The sequence below is a fragment of the Danio aesculapii genome, chromosome 24 (genome assembly GCF_903798145.1).
Source record: "Danio aesculapii chromosome 24, fDanAes4.1, whole genome shotgun sequence".
NCBI classification, from domain to species: Eukaryota; Metazoa; Chordata; class Actinopteri; order Cypriniformes; family Danionidae; genus Danio; species Danio aesculapii.
The window spans coordinates 11,706,607-11,724,845 of record NC_079458.1 but is presented as its reverse complement, the minus strand read 5'-3'; the positions used below and the strand labels follow the sequence as shown (position 1 = coordinate 11,724,845).

General features: G+C 35.0%; 1 protein-coding gene across 4 annotated transcripts in view; it reads left to right on the top strand.

The window, feature by feature from the left end:
• Positions 1-18,239, top strand: part of plppr5b (phospholipid phosphatase related 5b) — a 103,904-nt gene that overhangs the window by 54,346 nt on the left and 31,319 nt on the right. For all 4 annotated transcript variants that reach the window (XM_056451164.1, XM_056451165.1, XM_056451162.1 and 1 more), the window contains one exon: positions 5,792-6,042. In XM_056451164.1, the coding sequence (XP_056307139.1) occupies positions 5,792-6,042 (251 nt within the window). The remainder of the gene's footprint in view (positions 1-5,791; positions 6,043-18,239) is intronic.

Here is an 18,239-nt window from a genome sequence, read left to right as displayed (position 1 = left end):
ATACGCAGTATTTTACACCAGTTTGTTCATAGACAAATAGCAGTTCAGAAACTGCCAGTCATAGCATAAATGTGATGCCAGCCAATGACCTAATAATATAGCCTTTTGATTCAAGCCTCAACTGACATTCTTAAACTCTCTTAGTAAAAAGACCATACTTTTCCAAATTGTCTGTCAAACTTGTGGATTTTTTACGTGACACACAGCAACACAAGGCAGTCATCCGAGTGACTGTATTTACTCCGGGAAACTTGCTAAACGGTGCTTTGTTATATTAATGTTGTCTAAATGCATCTGCCAACAGTTATGAAAATGACTTATTGTTGATACCAGTCTTTCAGCGACGACAATAATTGCCTTGTCGAGCTTGTCATTCTATCGAGCTGAAAAGATGTTGCAAACAAAAAGAACATGACATTTAGGAGTGAAGGAGAAAAACGGAGCTCTTTCAGAAACAATGGTGACTTCCTTTTCTTGGGCTAATATTGTAAAACTCCTTAAAAATTAGGGCTATTATGAAAAAGAAGACCAATTTGTGATCTGTCCATCATGTTTTGGGGTTCCTCAAGCTCAGCGGTTCTCATTTTGCTTCAGGAGTGATGAACCAACATAATGATTTTCCATAGTTAGAGGAACAATCCAGTTTTTTGGAAGTTAAAACAGTTGAGTTTTATCAGAATTAAGTCTATTCTATTCTATTTAATGTGGCAGAAGCACTTTGAGCTTAGCTTAGCATCAATCATTGAATCTGACTAGACCATTAGCAAAAGAAATTTCAAACAAAAATTTAGATAATTTTCCTATTTAAGCCTTTCACGCATATGATCACACCGGTGTGATCAGCCTTGGCTGGTCCCTGAAATATACAATCACACCGGTGTGATTAGAATGTTCACAGCGCATCATCAACTGCTAATATTCAAATCTGACGGCACATGCTGAGGCACAGAAAGAGGTGGGCAGCGCTTGTCATAAATCAAAATTTATTCATGCTTTCAAACAAATTACATTTATTTTAGGTTTCAGACATTCAAATACTCATAACTACAAACAAAACTTACCATTTAAGGCTTTTAAAATACACACAGATGTATATAAAGATGAACATAACAGTAATTTATTTCATATAACCTGATAATTGCTTTGTTCACGTAAGATACAAACTGTTTATGTTACTAGAATATTTGCTCTATTCCTCTCCAAGATAAATAATTGCTTACCTTCATGTACTTTGAAAGAAATATATGAATAAACATGATGTAAATCCAGCAGCTCGGATTTCTCCTGCGGTTGTTGCTAGAAGGAATACAGCTGCAAACAGAAGTTAAGGGAAGTATTTATATTATTTATTAAATTACTCACTAATTGTATTTTATTAATGTCTACCCCTACCTCATCTCTAAACCCAACTCTCACGGTAATGTAAAAATAGTATTTGTCATACAGTGTCACAAAAATTATGCTATATTGACATGAGTATCCTCAGCCGTATCCCATCTTGATTTCTCTGCACTGCAGGAGAGGGTGAAGTCTATATGGGATACAGCTAAGGATACTCATGTCAAATTAGCATTATTTTTGTGACACTGTACAACAAATAACATTACCGTGAGGGTTGGGTTTAGGGTTGAGGTATGGGTAGATGCTAATAAAATACAATTAATGTGTACTTCTTGTTAATTTCCGATCGCAGCTGTATCCCTTCTAGCAACAATGGCCACGCCCATTACCCATCATATAGCAAATAATAGGATAATTATTAAGCTGTTTAAAAGACAAAACATATGTTCTATCACATATTTGAGAATCGGAGTATCAGAAATTTCACAATATAATTAGAACATTTGTCAATATTTACAGAAAAAGGCAAAAAGAAACAAAATACAATATATAACATAGATGATTGGGGCTAAACTTCAAAACACAATGGATTCTAAAGCCCCGTGCACACCGGGATGCTTTTTGCTCCTGTTTTCTATCTATGTTTAATGCCTTGTGACTAAATAAAGGGCGCCAATGTGATCTTGCACACCAACACGCAAAATGGTAGGCGTAAAAGCGTAATTAAAAAAAAATGCCCCTTGCTCGTTTTTTTTCTTTGTTTTGACGCACCACGTCAAAACCTTCTCCACCAATCAGATTGGCACTTTTGTTCACGTGCAGCTGCTGAAGTTACAGTAAACAGCACTTGGAGGCGCTCAAGCACAAAACTGTCAATGCAAGCGCACATTGAAAAAGATGCCCAGAGGCGATATGAATGTGGAGCTGCTTATTGCACTGGTGAACAATAATCATTTCTTCATTGCTAGAGCTGGAGCTGCTATTCGAATGCTTGTTCGAATCGCCAGTAACTTTAACAAGTGTGTCAACTTTCTGTCTTCTACTTCTGTTACAAGCAGGTGTCAGAAGCTTAAAGTTGTGTAGCGCCATCTAACGTCAAGGAGTGATTTTGCATACTCTTCTGCTCGACGCCAGTGAAAATCGCTTGGGTTTGAATCCGGAAAAACGTCTCGAAAAACGCTGGCGATAAACGCAAACGAAAAGCATCCCGGTGTGTACGAGCCTTAAGTAACAATCACACAAAAACTCACGCAGAAGGGTCAGCTAGAGTATCTTAAACTCACGTGTGAAAGAGTCAAAGCTGGACCCTTCTGTAGTTACACCCTGTACTAATACAGACGAAAAATAAGAAGTTGCTTTTTTCTAGGTCGATATGGCTAGGAACTAAAGTTAGGAACTTTCATCAAAGCTTTCCTAAAACTATTGAACAACACCTATTCTTGTCTTAGGACAATTTAGAAAAACATTTTTGGTCCACTTTAAATGTTGAATAGATATTACAAAGCACCCAAAAAAGTCCCTATGGGTAACTACAGGTAACATCACTGTTTAATAGTCACTATTACAAAATAAAGTGGTGAATATAAATACTATGTATATAAACATACAAATAGCCTATACATAAAATTGGGAAGTAAATATGTTTAATTGGAAAAAAATATTTAATACAAGTACATTTGATATGGCAGTATAATTATATACATGAGAAGTAAATCCCATAGACATCTGAGTGTTTGAGCTTTTCTTTCAGGTATTATGGTTTGATTAACAGAGCACAGACGATAAAGACTCCGCTCAATTATGATGTTTGGTTATTATCTCATCAGCTCAGAACATTAGCTCATCTAATGCATCCTTACAGCTCAGCGGAGAGATGTGTGCACCATGGAGATCACCTACTCATAGTCATATCCATCCCCTTAATATGCTTAAGTGGGAAATTTCGCTGGTACACTCTGTGCTAACTGAAGCCACAGAAATAAGCCAAGAGAGACCACTGAATAATTGAACCAATTTTCCAGGTCATGTTTGTCAGATACATATTTTAAGTCCTACCTTGATGGATTCTCTTTAAGGGATTACATGCTTTTAATGTCAAATGAAGGCTAGGAATTTTAATATCAACTGTAGGGAGTGTGTAGTATAGACACTCTGTATGATTACATGGACAACAATGCTATGATATTAACACCATTTAGACAACACACTGATTAACAATTTACTATGTAAACAGAGATTTTTGATTAATCTTAATCAGGATAATGTCAAACTTTAAGCACAGTAAACAAAATTAATTAAGAATTGTCCAGCATTATTATTTTAGTCACATTATTGAAGTGCAGTATAGACATGTACACATTTATTACCATCATGTCAAACTTATAACCATGTTTTGCACAGGCCAGCGATCAACAGTTTGACAGCAAATAAACACAATAACAAATATTTAACTGCACTTGAAATGATCATAAAATACACACACACACACACAAAAAGAACTAGGGATGCATCGATATGAAAATTATGGAAAATTCTAGATGCATTTGGCCAAAAAACGAAAACTTAAGTGTTTTGTAAAAATTATTTATTGTTTTGTAGTTAATAGAGTAATGCATAATAAAAATATATAAATAATGTATAATTGTACAAGTCATAACTGTATCAAGTATTTTAAAAAATGATATATAGAATAGTAATTTTGTAAGACATTTGAAATGTAACTTTTTTCAAACTTATTTTATCGACAGTCAGGAAGCGTACCAGCATTGCCTTGACAGGACAGCAACAGTGAGCTATTTTGAACATTAACCATGGAGTGCATAAACAAGTACGGAACGTTGTTGCAACAAATTGCCCTTGCACGACACAAGCTATTGAAATTAATTGATTTCATAGTGCAACGCTTTCTGCGTCCAGTGTGAAAGCCACTTCACACTATGCAGTGACAATGGCTGGAGGGAGATTTAAACAGTCATGCTAATATTATTATTATTATTATTATTATTATTATTATTATTATTATTATTATTATTATTATTATTATACATGCTAATATTATTATTATTATTATTATTATTATTATTATTATTATTATTATTATTATTATTATTATATTAAAAATGCTAATATTAATTTTATAACATGCCTGTATATTATTAAGACACTGTCACTTTATTGTATTCATCATATTTACAAGCTTCTTGCACTATATACTACACATATATTTACACTATATACTTTGCATTATACTGTACATTTTGCACTATATACTGTTTTGCATCTGCAAAACTCTGGTTTTCACTCCTTGCCATGTGCCCTTAAGTGTAAATGTGTTGTTTACAATTTTTTTTTATTTTTACTTATATTTTAAGATTATATTATATGTGTAATTGTATTTAATGTAATTTATTTTTAAAATTCTACTTTTTGTATTAATAGTATATGTTAGACACCTAGGATCTGAAAGTAACGCAATTTTGATTCTCTGTATGTCCTGTACATGTGGTTAAATTGACAATAAAGCTGACTTTGATTTTGACTAAACATTGCTGAACATTGTAGAACAGTATAGCCTTTTTTGACCCATTTTTTGTTTGGCTAATTTTCTCTTTCGGCCTAAAAACAGGGTGTCTGCAGATCCTTAAAAAGTCTTAAATTCTGTAGTACAAAAATAAGAATTAAATTAATCTTAAAATGTGTTAAATCCGCATTTCTATGTAAACATGCATGTAAAGCAGTTCGATTGTATACTCAAAAATACAATCGAACTGACTCCATAATGAAGATTGTCACCTAGAACGAAGTAGGTGGAACCTAATAAAACACATGCTAGTGGGGATTTTGCTTGCATAAGCAACATTCGCAGTGATTCCACTACAGAGTGTTGCTGGAGCGCCATTGCTATTACTAGTAATTAATAGTCCGTTCAAAGAGAGTGTTTTGAGGTTTTTTACACTTTCTGTATACAATAATAAGTGTTAAGGATGGTAATTATTTGTTGCGTGATTTTTATTTTTTTTTTGCAAATTTTATTTTTTTTTTGCAAATTCGGTACTATAAAAAGTCTTAAATATAACTCTTACAAACCTGCAAATACCCTGAAAAACAAATGCTATTTTTAATCAATAATTAAAAAAATTCATTGTGACCCTACTCAGAACTCTATATATTATCTTAACAAAGACGAACTGTATGTTTATATGTGTAATTCTGGGGGAATGTCATGTTGAGATGTATTGACATGGATTTTTAATCGATCTATGAATTATAACATGTAAAACCATAACATGACAGCAATATTTAAAAAAAAAGAAACTCATGTAAACACCTTATGTTGTCCTATTTGGAATAAGGGAGAAAGTTAGACTATCAGTGTCCACGTAAACAGACTGGCTACTCATTGGCTATAATTGCATTGTAGTAATGTCAATCTATGTGTGTTTCTCTTTAGGTGTATACTTGTTTGGCCTGTTCACCACAGACATCTTTGTGAACGCCGGTCAGGTGGTAACGGGGAATTTGGCTCCTCATTTTCTGACTGTGTGCAAACCCAACTTCACAGCTCTGGGTTGTCAGCAAGCTCTCCGCTATATCAGCCATCAGGAAGCCTGCACTGGCAATGAGGACGACATCCTGCGTGCCCGCAAGACCTTCCCTTCTAAAGAGGCCGCGCTCAGTGTTTACGCTGCCGTCTATATGGCTGTGAGTATATCAGTAAACCAAACCAATTTGCTGGAAGAATGTGCTTGTGGAAAGATGTGTAATATTTATCGACTTTGCCACAATTTTAGTTATTTACACCCAGTAAACTACTACATACATTATTTACCGTTCACTACTGTAATATACACTGCATTACAAGTGTATCTGTCTGCAGACTGCAAGACAGGGGCGTAACATGCAGGGGTGTAACTTGTAGTAAGTTAGAGAGACGTATCTTGCAGTTATCGAGATTCCATTGAACCATGCGAGATATCACAACGAGATGGCGGAAATACTTACCAGAGAACATTCTGACCAAATGTTTTCATCCAAAAGCAATTTTCTCCAAATTTATCTACAAACAATTAATTTGATATATTACTATATTCTTGCATTTAGTAACTCCACTCGCTGACTTCTTCAAAATGACAGCCTACTCTGCGTCGGCCCCTTTGGTTTCACAGTACAATGGCGAGCGCGTCAGGTATGAAAGCCTTGCGGCTGTACGTTAATAACTATGATAATTGGGTTTAGGGTCGGGCGAGGTGTAAACGTTAATAACTGATGTACAGTGCCAACAACATAGTTTTGACATGTGGGTCTCCATAACTTCAAGTTATGCCTTATATTAGGCCTTCAAGTTATGCCCCTGTCTTGCCGACCGCAGACAGACCCTACTCATGCATTTTGGGTCATTTTAAAACTTTACAGTAATTTACTGCATATTAGGAATTTGCGGTATCATACTGTAATCAAAGTCATTTAGTACTGCTACTGTAGTTGAAGACTACAAAACTGTGACAGTTCATGAAAAAATGTGTCACTTATTTGGACTAATATAAATAAAAGTTTTGCACTGCTAGTGTAAAATGTAAATAAATTACAGTAAAAGTACTGTAAAAGTAGTCATACTGTAATATTAATAAATTGGTAAAGGGCATTTTATCATTAAAAAAAGTTGCGGAAAGGCTATTTTAAGGCTGTAAAGTGAAACTGCGGTAGGACCCTGCTACTGTAAAACACATTTACAGGTAAGTTACTGTAACTAGGCATTTGCTGTAACTTGCTGCCAGTAAGTTCTCACAAAATTACAATAAAATGTCTAACAGTGTACAGAAGGAAGCTAATTGTTGTTTTAATGACTTGCACACTGATTTTTTGGAGTATGTCACGCATTTAGCAAAATTACAAGCTAAAAAACACATATTGAGAGTCTAAACGCTTTTACTGTGTGATGATGGCTGTTGTAATGAAGTTGGAATGAGCATAAAATATAATGTATGCATGATTGCTTATTGATTTTATGCAACAGTTCAACAAACAAAGATTTAATATTGAGTGAGATGTATTTTAGACACAATTATGTCAGTTATTGTTTTTGAAAATAGTTGGTACTATACTGGTTAGAGCTGGCTATGTGATGCAAATGTCAAAATGTATTTCTTTACAAATCATACAGTATGGTTGAAGATTGTTTTGAGGTTGCAGAATGGCATAGTGTAGTGCCCGAGTAAGTCTTTTTGAATCAATAATCCAGCCCTGCAATCATAATTTGTTTGACAGCTAGTAAGTTGTCTGTTTTGTACTGCCAAAACTAGCAGTAAACTGTATGTGTGTTATTTATTTATTTATTTTTTTGCTATTTTGGCAAAAATGTAAGTAACTTGTATTGCATAAATCTTTAATGGTTTATCCTTATCGAGGGCGAGGCATGGAAAACAGACCTATTTCAAGTCAGTATATTCTGTCTATGAATATTAAATGGAGATTGCCAAAGTGTAAATATAATGATAATTTACAGTATTATTGTTTTGTTGTTCAGTGCATATTTGATTGGAAGAATCATTCTCATTAAATCTTAAAGTCAACACCAAAACAACTTCATAACTAATCAAGGCACATTTTCTATCATTTATCACTACATAAATGTAATCATGATGCATTTCATGTAAATGATAAGAAATTATGCATATAAATGACTGTTTTAACTAGTAGGTCATTTCTATGGTTAAAAACTTACAGTATTGGAAAAGTTTTTATTTTTTTAGGCACTTTTTTTCTTTGTTTATCTTTTTTGACACTTTTAGCAGTGATGGCTTAATTAATGAGCTGTGCTTTAGCTGTTAGTCTGTTTCCATGGTAAAACTGTCTTGGAAAGGTTGTCTTTAAATGAACCTCTATTTAAAACTCTACCATACAGTACATGTGCAGATGGATGTCTTTAACATTGAATTGTGCTTTGAGTTGTATTGTGAGTTTCTTACATTAAGCCTTACATTTAGAAACTTAATTTATGCTATAAAGCAACTATTTAGTTTATATTTTTACTCATGTGCATCAGACTTTGATAGACTAAACAGAGAAAATGAATGGAGAAGATTTCAAAGTCAAAGAAGGCGTATAGCAATTACATCATGGACCAATGGTAGTTTAAACGTGTTTATATTGAATACATATACAGTTATTCATTTAGTAGATGCTTTTATCCAAAGCAACATACAAATGAGGATAAAAGAAGCACTTCAAATCACAGAGTACAGCAGCATGCAGTACATATGACACAAGTCTAAATTGCACAAATTGTCAATCAAATAAGAAAGTGACCTGTGCATGTAGAGAGGAAAAGAGTGCGTTTCCTACACGTGGTTTGTCAATCCCACTCACCTGCGTGGTGTACATTCAGAATTGCACAGTGTTTTCCAGAAACATAGAGTGCTGATAAGACAGTGTCTGGTGCATATGGAGAGAAAATGAGCATGTCTTTACCAGCACAAGTGAACTTTTTTAGTACATTGGTAAGCTGTTGCGAACTCCGCGGGGTGTCCGCGGGGTCTTAAAAAGTATTAGAAGTTGATAAATCAATTATGAGAAAATTAAGGCCCTTAAAAGGTATTAAAAAGTCTTAATTGTGTTTTTACAAGGTCTTAAATTTTGTTCAAGCGTTGTCCAAAGTGTCTGACTCCAAAAAAGCATAAATATATTTATTTTTGTCCTAATATCAACAGCGGCGTGCTCAATCCACGCAATTAGTTCGGCCCGGGATGCGTCCGGCCAAGCTCCTCCATCCGGGTAATGTCACGTAATTTGCGACAAATGCAGAGAGGTGATGTGACAGCCTAATCTCACGAGAAAACGTGAGTATTTTGCGTTTTGTCCGTTTAGTGGCTAATTCGTACAAGTTCAGTCGATTGAAAATGTGCGAGTTTAAAAAGGAAGCGTGGCCCCTAACCCCAACCGTAATTGGGTGATGAGCAAATCGTACTAAATTGTACGAATTAGATCGTACGAATTCATATGAATTAGCCACTAAATCAAAAAGTTACAAATTGTCGTGAGATTGCTTTGGATGTGACACTCTCCACATGTCGCGAAACAGGCGGCAAAATGGGAAAATGTAAGTTTGCGAACTCCTGGTTGGAGAAAGACGAGTTTAAAAAGTGGCTGAAGCCTGTCGCTGAAAACAACCATGTAATTTACTCTTTCAAGCTTTGTTTCTTGCGAGCTTATCTGAGTTCTGTTGCATGGTTGTGCTCCATTGATTAGTTTAACTACAACTGTTTAGTAACAACTGTTTATTAAGTTAAAGGTTTGATACTAATTAGAACTTGAACGATGAATTTAGTTTTTGCTCTATTTGGTTAAAAATTGCAAAACACCTTTGATTTGGCTTGAAGTATTATAGCAACTTTATATTAATATGTAACATGCAAAGTCACTATTTTTAAGTTTCAAGAAGGATGTTCAAAGCACATTCTCTGCAGCTCCCACACTACGGCTGCATGATACTGGGAAAATGTGCAGTAATGTTGTTGAGTATTGCGATATTTCTTATGATTTACCATTTTTAGCTGTGTAATACTACATACAGTCATACTACAGTTAATATATATTTATGATCTATTTAAATCTAATTGAGGCTTAAAAATGTCGAGGTGGAAAAAATTTTGACTTTATGAAAACCTCGGCATATGTTGGGAATAGTATTCCCTGTTGATATTTACTTCACTTGTCTTTGCTCCCAGCATTAATGTTTATTTTCATCTCTCCGCTCTGAGGCACTTTATGTTCTCAGTTGAGTTTGGTCTAGCCAATAGCATTATAGCCCCTATAACTGTGAACTGGGAGGCAGATGTGAAGAAAATGAAGTTATATGTTATTGGTGAAATTTGGATAAACAACCTATGCACGCAACACATAGTTAGCACAACAAATAAATCCAATTTATTGCACCTATATGCGATACAAATATCGACTATAATATCATCACGATAACAAAACTTTTCTGCTATATTGTGCAGCCATACTTTACATTTCTACGGTGATTTTAGTGGTTCAACTGTGATCATACAAGGCTTTGTGAACAATTTTGTGCACCAAAAAAACTATAAAAACTACTTTGTTCACCTATATATTCTCTCTCACGTTGGATCATGTTGCATGTTTACTTCGGGAGCTATGACTATGTTCTGCTGCTTACTGTAATAGCATTACATTGTACTGCCTGCAGTAAATGTGCACCCTGACCTGTCAAGGAATAGAGAAGACTTTGGGTGAACAAAGTCATATTTACATAGTTTTTTGGTGCACAAAAGTGGAGACTCGTATGATTATGGTTGAACCACTGAAGTCACATGGAAAATTTTGACACTGTTTTTGTTCCTTTTCTTTGAATCATCCCAGCAGACACACATTGTCATTAGACTTAGGTTAGATTTAAGTCGCCAGCACCTAAAGGCAATGTTATTTTGACGTCCAATAACGACGTGAATTGATATTGATATTTTGTTGAATTTAGCTTGTGTTGGAAAGTGAGCAAAATCCATCATCAGGCCAGCATTTTAAAGCAACATCATATTGACGTCAATTATTAACATTTATTCGTCAGATATGGCAACCAAAATCCAAACCAAAAATAGTGGTAATGTCCACACAATGTCAATCTATAACATCATTAGACTTTGATATTTAGTTCTCTCCGATGTTGTACATTGACGCCAGCCTTACATTTGCAAAACGCAACGTCCCAATGACGTTGGGGTACAACGTCTATCTGACGTCATGTTGACGTTCTGTGCCTGTTGAGATTGCATTTTATGGAGGGCCAAAGAGTTCTCAGATGTCATCTAAATATTTGAATTTGTGTTCTGGTAGTGAACAAAGGTCTCATTGGTTTGGACCTACATGGGAGTGAGTGATTAATTACAGATTATATATATTTTTGATGAAAAGTTTGGAGTTTTCTTTAAATGCTGCTGTCCCGTGAAGGTGATTTTGGCTCCTCTTATTGTGAGGACCACTTGTATTCAGCAGGTTTGAATTTTTAATGGCCAGTGGGATTCATTGATATGTATATCTATCACGTTCATCTTGAGTGCATCCAGGAGAGGTGGAACCACGCAGACCTGCGTTTGAAATGCAGATGCAAATTTGCTGGAGCTTCATTTGGATTCTGTTCCTAGCCCGATCCAGCGCAGATATATGGCACAAAGCAGCATAGCGTGAACACAGTCGTTTGTGGCAAGGACTTTTTTCTGGGTAATAGCAAGAGAAGAAAGTGGAAACTCTTTTTTTCCAGAAAGAAACGCTGTTGTTACCTTGTCTGTCAGCAGTCTGACAGTGTTGCTGATGGCAAAGGAAATGAGAGATTGATTGGTGTGAAAAGATTTAATGTCAATTCAAAGGTTGCATGTGGACCTTTTCATAGGGACATGAAAGTTTTCTGTTGGTGACTCGACAGGTTTTTAATGAAACACAGAGGTTTTATTTTCAGATTGAACGTAATCTGTTAGTTGATCTATCTGTCTATTTATTTTTATTGTACAAACTGTTTTACTGTATTTTTACTGTTTTGTTTTTTTTACTGTTCAAAAAGCCATCATATATATATATATATATATATATATATATATATATATATATATATATATATATATATATATATATATATATATATATATATATATATATATATATATGTATGTATATATATATGTATGTATATATATATATGTATGTATATATGTATATATGTATATGTATACATGTATTTTATTAATTACAAATATATAATATTTGTAATTAACTAATTTGTAATAACATAATTAAATATATATATTTTTTTTAATAATTAGAAATATCTCTTTAGGTGTTTAGACTGATCTAAATAGTTTAGATACACTCAAAAATAGCTTTTGCCAATGGCTTTTAAAATGAGTTGAAACAACACAATTCTAAAGGTTTTTGGGGACAACTTTATTGTTTTATGTTCAATCCACTTAAATTCGTAAAAACGATTAAGTTAACAATCGATTTGTGTTGGGTTGTGTATGTTTCTCTGTTTAATTGCTTATTCATTATTTCATTCTTTATTCATTCTTTCATTCATTCGTATTCGTTATTCGTCGGGTACAACAGAGATGAGGATTCAAGAACAATTTATTAAGAGAATCATAAGGCAGGCATAAGGTAAAACAGGGGCAGACAGGAGCATGCAGATAATTCAAAAGCGAAGTCAGAATACAGGCGAAGGGTTGGGACAGGCTGTAAAATGTAATGTAATGTAAACGGTAAAACAAAGCAAAGGTCAAAAACACGGCAAGGCAAGATGGGGAAAACGCTTAGAAATGCTCACTTATCACAAGACTCAGCCATGATGTGTGTGTGCTGTGTTTATAGTTTATCTGATTAGTCCTGAACAGCTTCAACTGTTTGCGTTTGCAATTAAGGGGAATCTGGTCCAGGTGTGTGAGTGAAGTGCATCATGAGATCTGTAGTTCGTTAAAGTTGCTGATTTGTAGTTTGATCTGGACAGTTATAAATCATGTGTACTGCATGTACACTCAACGGCCACCTTTTTAGGTACACCTGTCCCACTGCTTGTTAACACAAATTTCTAATCAGCCAATTACATGGCAGCAACTCAATTCATTTAGGCGTGTAGACTGTCAAGAAGATCTGCTGCAGTTCATATCGAGCATCAGAATGGGGAAAAAAGGTGATTTAAGTGACTTTGAACGTGTCATGGTTGTTGGTGCCAGACGGGCTGTTCTGAGTATTTCAGAAACTGCTGATCTACTGATATTTTTTTCTGCTCAACCATCTCTAGGGTTTACAGAGAATGGTCCGAAAAAGAGAAAATACCCAGTGAGCGGCAGTTCTGTGGGCGCAAATGCCTTGTTGATGCCAGAGGTCAGAGGAGAATGGCCAGACTGGTTCAAGCTGATAGAAAGGCAATAGTAACTCAAATAACCACCAATACTGTACTCACTGTACTCAAATGGCCTCCACAGTCACCAGAACTCAATCCATTAGAGCACCTATAGGATGTGGTGGAACGGGAGATTCGCATCATGGATGTTCAGCCGACAAATCTGCAGCAATTGCATAATGCTATCATGTCAATATGGTGCAAAATCTCAGAGGAATATTTCCATTGTCTTGTTGAATCTATGCCATGAAGGATTAAGGCAGTTCTGAAGGCAAAAGGGGGTCCCACCAGGGACTAGTAAGGTGTACCCTAAAAAGTGGCCGGTGAGTGATATAGCATATAAAGCAATAGAAGTCATATATGATAAGAAAAAGTATTAGTATTGTTTGTTTTATTTATTTTTTTTTTATTTTGGCTAGTTTTAGTATTTAGACCGAACAAGAAAATGGATAGATGCGAATCAATTTTCATACCATACATGTACATTTGTATATTTATAACAAAACAAAATATGTTTTCTGTGCTAAAGCATCAAAACTCAATGACGAATGAAACCCATCAAAACTCTATTAATATTTACAGAATGATAAAGAATAAAGCATTTCAAAATCATTTTAGAAATGGGCTGCGAGACAACAAATCATCCCTAAAATATGAGACAGTATCTGAGCTTTTTCTGTTTTCTTTCCTGCTTATTAATTCCAATTATAATCACCGCTTTTATGGCCTCCCTTAATTTTTCACTTCATGGTCTAATTAGCCACAATGACCCGGTTTGGAGGCGAGACGTCCCGTATAGGACTACGAAGGACAGAATCCAAAAATCTAGTAATGAGCATCTGGCTCCATTTAGCGTTCTTTCTCATCAGTGATGCGGCTCCAGATGTGCTACGTTGCGTCCGCAAGGAAATCTTTATCTGTAGGGAAAGAATATCTCACACCGGCTGTTATTCGGGTCCAACTCTGATGATCACTAAAACTCTGAGAAAATCACGGTGTTCTGGGAGCTTCGATTATTAATGTAGACACAAGAGGAGTCTGATTATTGTCTGCGGGATTCACTTTACTTTGATTTTTTGACTTCCTGCAAGGTGTCTTTGAACAGACGTGCTTCAACATTCAGATGAGTAGATCAGTCACACTTTGTATGTAGGGCAGCGAGAGTCGAGCTGGTGGTTTAGCTTGTATCTTCTGCGGGATAAAGAAAAGGAAGCTAATTTCTTCCTCTTCAACATTGTGGTTAATTAGAGAATTTAACAGTGTGATAATCTGGATTTAATTGCTACGCAATGAATGTGACAGCTGTTGCTTTTTCTGTTTGATTTTGTGTAAAAGAGGATTACTTGATGTGTTTTGTGTCATTTAAATAGGTATAATTATTACATTTTAAATCTACAGTCCCTGCTTACATGCAATTTTGGAACATGTATAAATATCCTTGAATAATAAGAAATAGTAAATATTATGTAATAACATTAATTATAGTTTAATATTAAACATTTAAATGATACTATTTGAATTTAAAATGTGTGTGTATATATTATAGATAAGCATAGATACACACATCTAGATTAATCTTGAAATTAAGCTAGATTAAAATGGCTCATTTGAATTCTGCCGAAGGGATTCAGAATATGTGTGCTACCCAAATAATGACTAAAAGTAAGTCTTTGAGAACAGGTTTCCTAAGCCAGGTGGCAAATTAGACTAAGGGCTCATCTCCTGTTTCCAAAATGCATCCCAAACTGCTTGAGAATCTGCTCTACTATGAACTATGTACTTGTGTTTACGAACTGTTTATTCAGTTAAACATGAATTTTGAACTGTAGGCCTACATAAGCCCAAAACAGCGATTTAGTTATTTATTTATTTATTTATTTTTGATTATCTTAATCTGACTAGTCATAACTGAACTAAACAGAAATGCAATTAAGACATTAACTATGCATATATTAGTGGTATTATTGAAGTAAACACCGCAATCAAACTATTACCGTCATGTAGGACTTTCCGCCGTATTTTCCAACAAGATCCACACACACGGCTGTCAGTAAAGGACTGCACACACACATGCACATCGTGAAATGCGGAGGTTTTTTCTTTCCATTCAGTGTGCGTTATTAAATTCCATAACACTCTCATTAGTCCTTACTCCTTATTTGCATCTAATAGAACAGTTTGTCACAGGGGCATGAATGAAATGTTCTTGAATGATAGTGAAACTGCCGAATTGCAGTTTAAGTTTCCCAAAATTACAGGAAACTCTTACATGAAAGCACTTCACGTAAACACCTTTTATAGCAAATAACTAGATTACAGATGTCCATGTAAATGTAGTCAGTAGTGAAGTAAGTGAAAGATCCAGAAGGCCATCCTGCTGCTGATTTGATTCAGAAGGGCACTTTTTTGTCAGAAGGCTCACTGGCCAGGTATACATCTGCACTAAAATACCAAGGTGAAAGTCATCATAGCTTGTGTAGAATAGACCCAGCTCCCAACCCAACTTTGAGAATAGATTAATGGCGATATTTTTTTTAATCGCCCGAACAGAGTCTCTTATTAGTGCCCGATAACGCATATATATATATATATATATATATATATATATATATATATATATATATATATATATATATATATATATATATATATATATATATATAAAACAATGTGTGTATATTTATACCACCGTATATTCGAGAACCACTCTGTCTGGTTCTCGAATCTGATTGGCTGATTGTCGTGCAATATTCTGCAATAACAGCACTTATACAGCCTCCTCCCCCTTGTGTATTACTCCGCCCACATAGAGTGACAGCAGATCAATAAACTCACTACAGTTTGACAAATATTGCAGTTGTTTGACAACATAATGTACTTTTGAGGCTTTTAAGGCAAGAATGTAGCTGTTTAGATTGCAACTATGTGGTTTCGTATACAGCAATTTGACATTCATCAGATTAGATTAGATTAGATTCAATTTATTGTCATCACACATGTACAAGTACAAGGCAACGAAATCAGCCTGTCATTCTTAGCAGAGCAAAGACGCTCCGCCACAGGATGGTGATAGGGACCACAAAATAAGCCCTTAGAGAAGTAAAACAGCGTAATAAAACTGGTAAGTGACTTTCTAAGTCGTCTTTTCTCTTTTTTATGTTTCTGTACTGTATTTATACCGTAGTAATCTGGTAGTGTTTGCTTTTGCTTTGGCTTATTCTGGGTTTAATTACTGTGATCTCCCGATTGCAACAGAGAAATACTGGGAAATCTCTGTAGACTGATGGCGTTTCATGCCGTTCAGCCTTATAATCTTAAAATGTGAGCAAAATCACCTGTTTTGTCATTGCTTTAGATATTAGGAATCATTCAAATACTAGCTCTAAAGTTTGTGCAGTAGCAATGGATTCTGCTCTTCTGACGTCAGCTGCAGATGTGAATGAAAAGTAGTTCCTCATACAAAAAGGTTTTTGAGACTCTCAGTGTTTGATTTTCTTTTTTATACACACGATTATGCCATCAGACTGTTGTATAAATGCAATATCAGACTTGTAGCAGTGCCATATGGCTGTATATCATCATTGGTGGGACACTAAGATACTCGACCTGCTACCTCGAGCCAACACATGCCTCCCACCAGTGCCGATATACAGCCACATCGCACTGCTACTTGTGTGATATTGCTCATATATAATCTATATAAATGTAAATCTGTGTAAAATCCTGGTGGAAAATAAAGCACTGACTCTGATGATCCACATGGACATGGAATCATTAATATACATGCCTCAGGTAGCATTTGATTGGACACAATGTTTCCTTATGAGATTACAACAATTATATTTTCCCCCTTATTTTTAAGCTTATTTAAGCTTGTATTTTACCTATTTTATAAGTGGGACTCTTATTTTGAAAAGGAGGCAGCAATGCATGACCACAGAGTTTTCACAGCTTGTCTCAATGCAAAATGCAGGATATACAGATTATAAATTTAGTCAGCATCACCCTAAAGAAGTGTATCTTTTGTTAGTTTAATATGTATATTGTGAAATTCACTATGTATGTTTGTAATAAGGCAACAAACACATGTACACTGCTGAGTGTAAAGCCCAATTCCAGTTAATTCTTTTTACCCATACCTCTTCCCATACCGTTCCCCTTGGCCCTTGAAACGGAGTGTGAAGGGGAAGGGCTTAAAATTTTACCCTTATGAAATGGAACAGCACTACAACACCTGCACACGTCATCACGAGCTCTTACTTCAAATGAGATCGATGACAGTGACTGCTGTAGTTATTTTAGTTGCGTTATTGTTTGGAATTTATCTTTAGGAAATCACTGAAGGCAATGATATCATGTTATCATAATGGTATAATGTAGCTATAAGCCTATAACTGTGCTGTGCATTTACACCGTGGCCATATTCATCTATGTAAACATAAGAAAACAACATTAACATTAAACCAGACACTGTAAAAAGCTCATTCGCAGCCACTAGAATTTTCTGACAGGGTATTTGAGTATCATCGAGATTGATATTAATTCCCTTTTGTGTTTTCATGCATCTCTGTCTGTCCCTGTTGTTGAGTATAATTATAATTTATATTTTATCCACAACAAAATTGAGGAGCAAACTAGGGATACTGTTGTGGCATAAAGATAGCTCACACACTCCTAGATAAAATAAACCTCTCTACCACTTCAGTTGAAAAGATTAGCAAGGTTTCTGCTCAGTTTAAAATATTTCTTACAAAGCATGAGCTGCAGAGCATCAGAGTAAAGCTCATTAAGATTAATGACCGTTCCAAATATAGGCAAAACCAAACTTTTTATTCTTGGGGTATTTCCAGTGGTTATAAAGGAGCATATAAAAAGTTATAAGCATATAAAGAGAATTTTTTAACTTACAAAGGAGACATTTGATAAAGCTCAGACACAGTGCTGAATGATAGAGAGAATAACCCCCTTTGTCATTCTTAGGGATATTTTT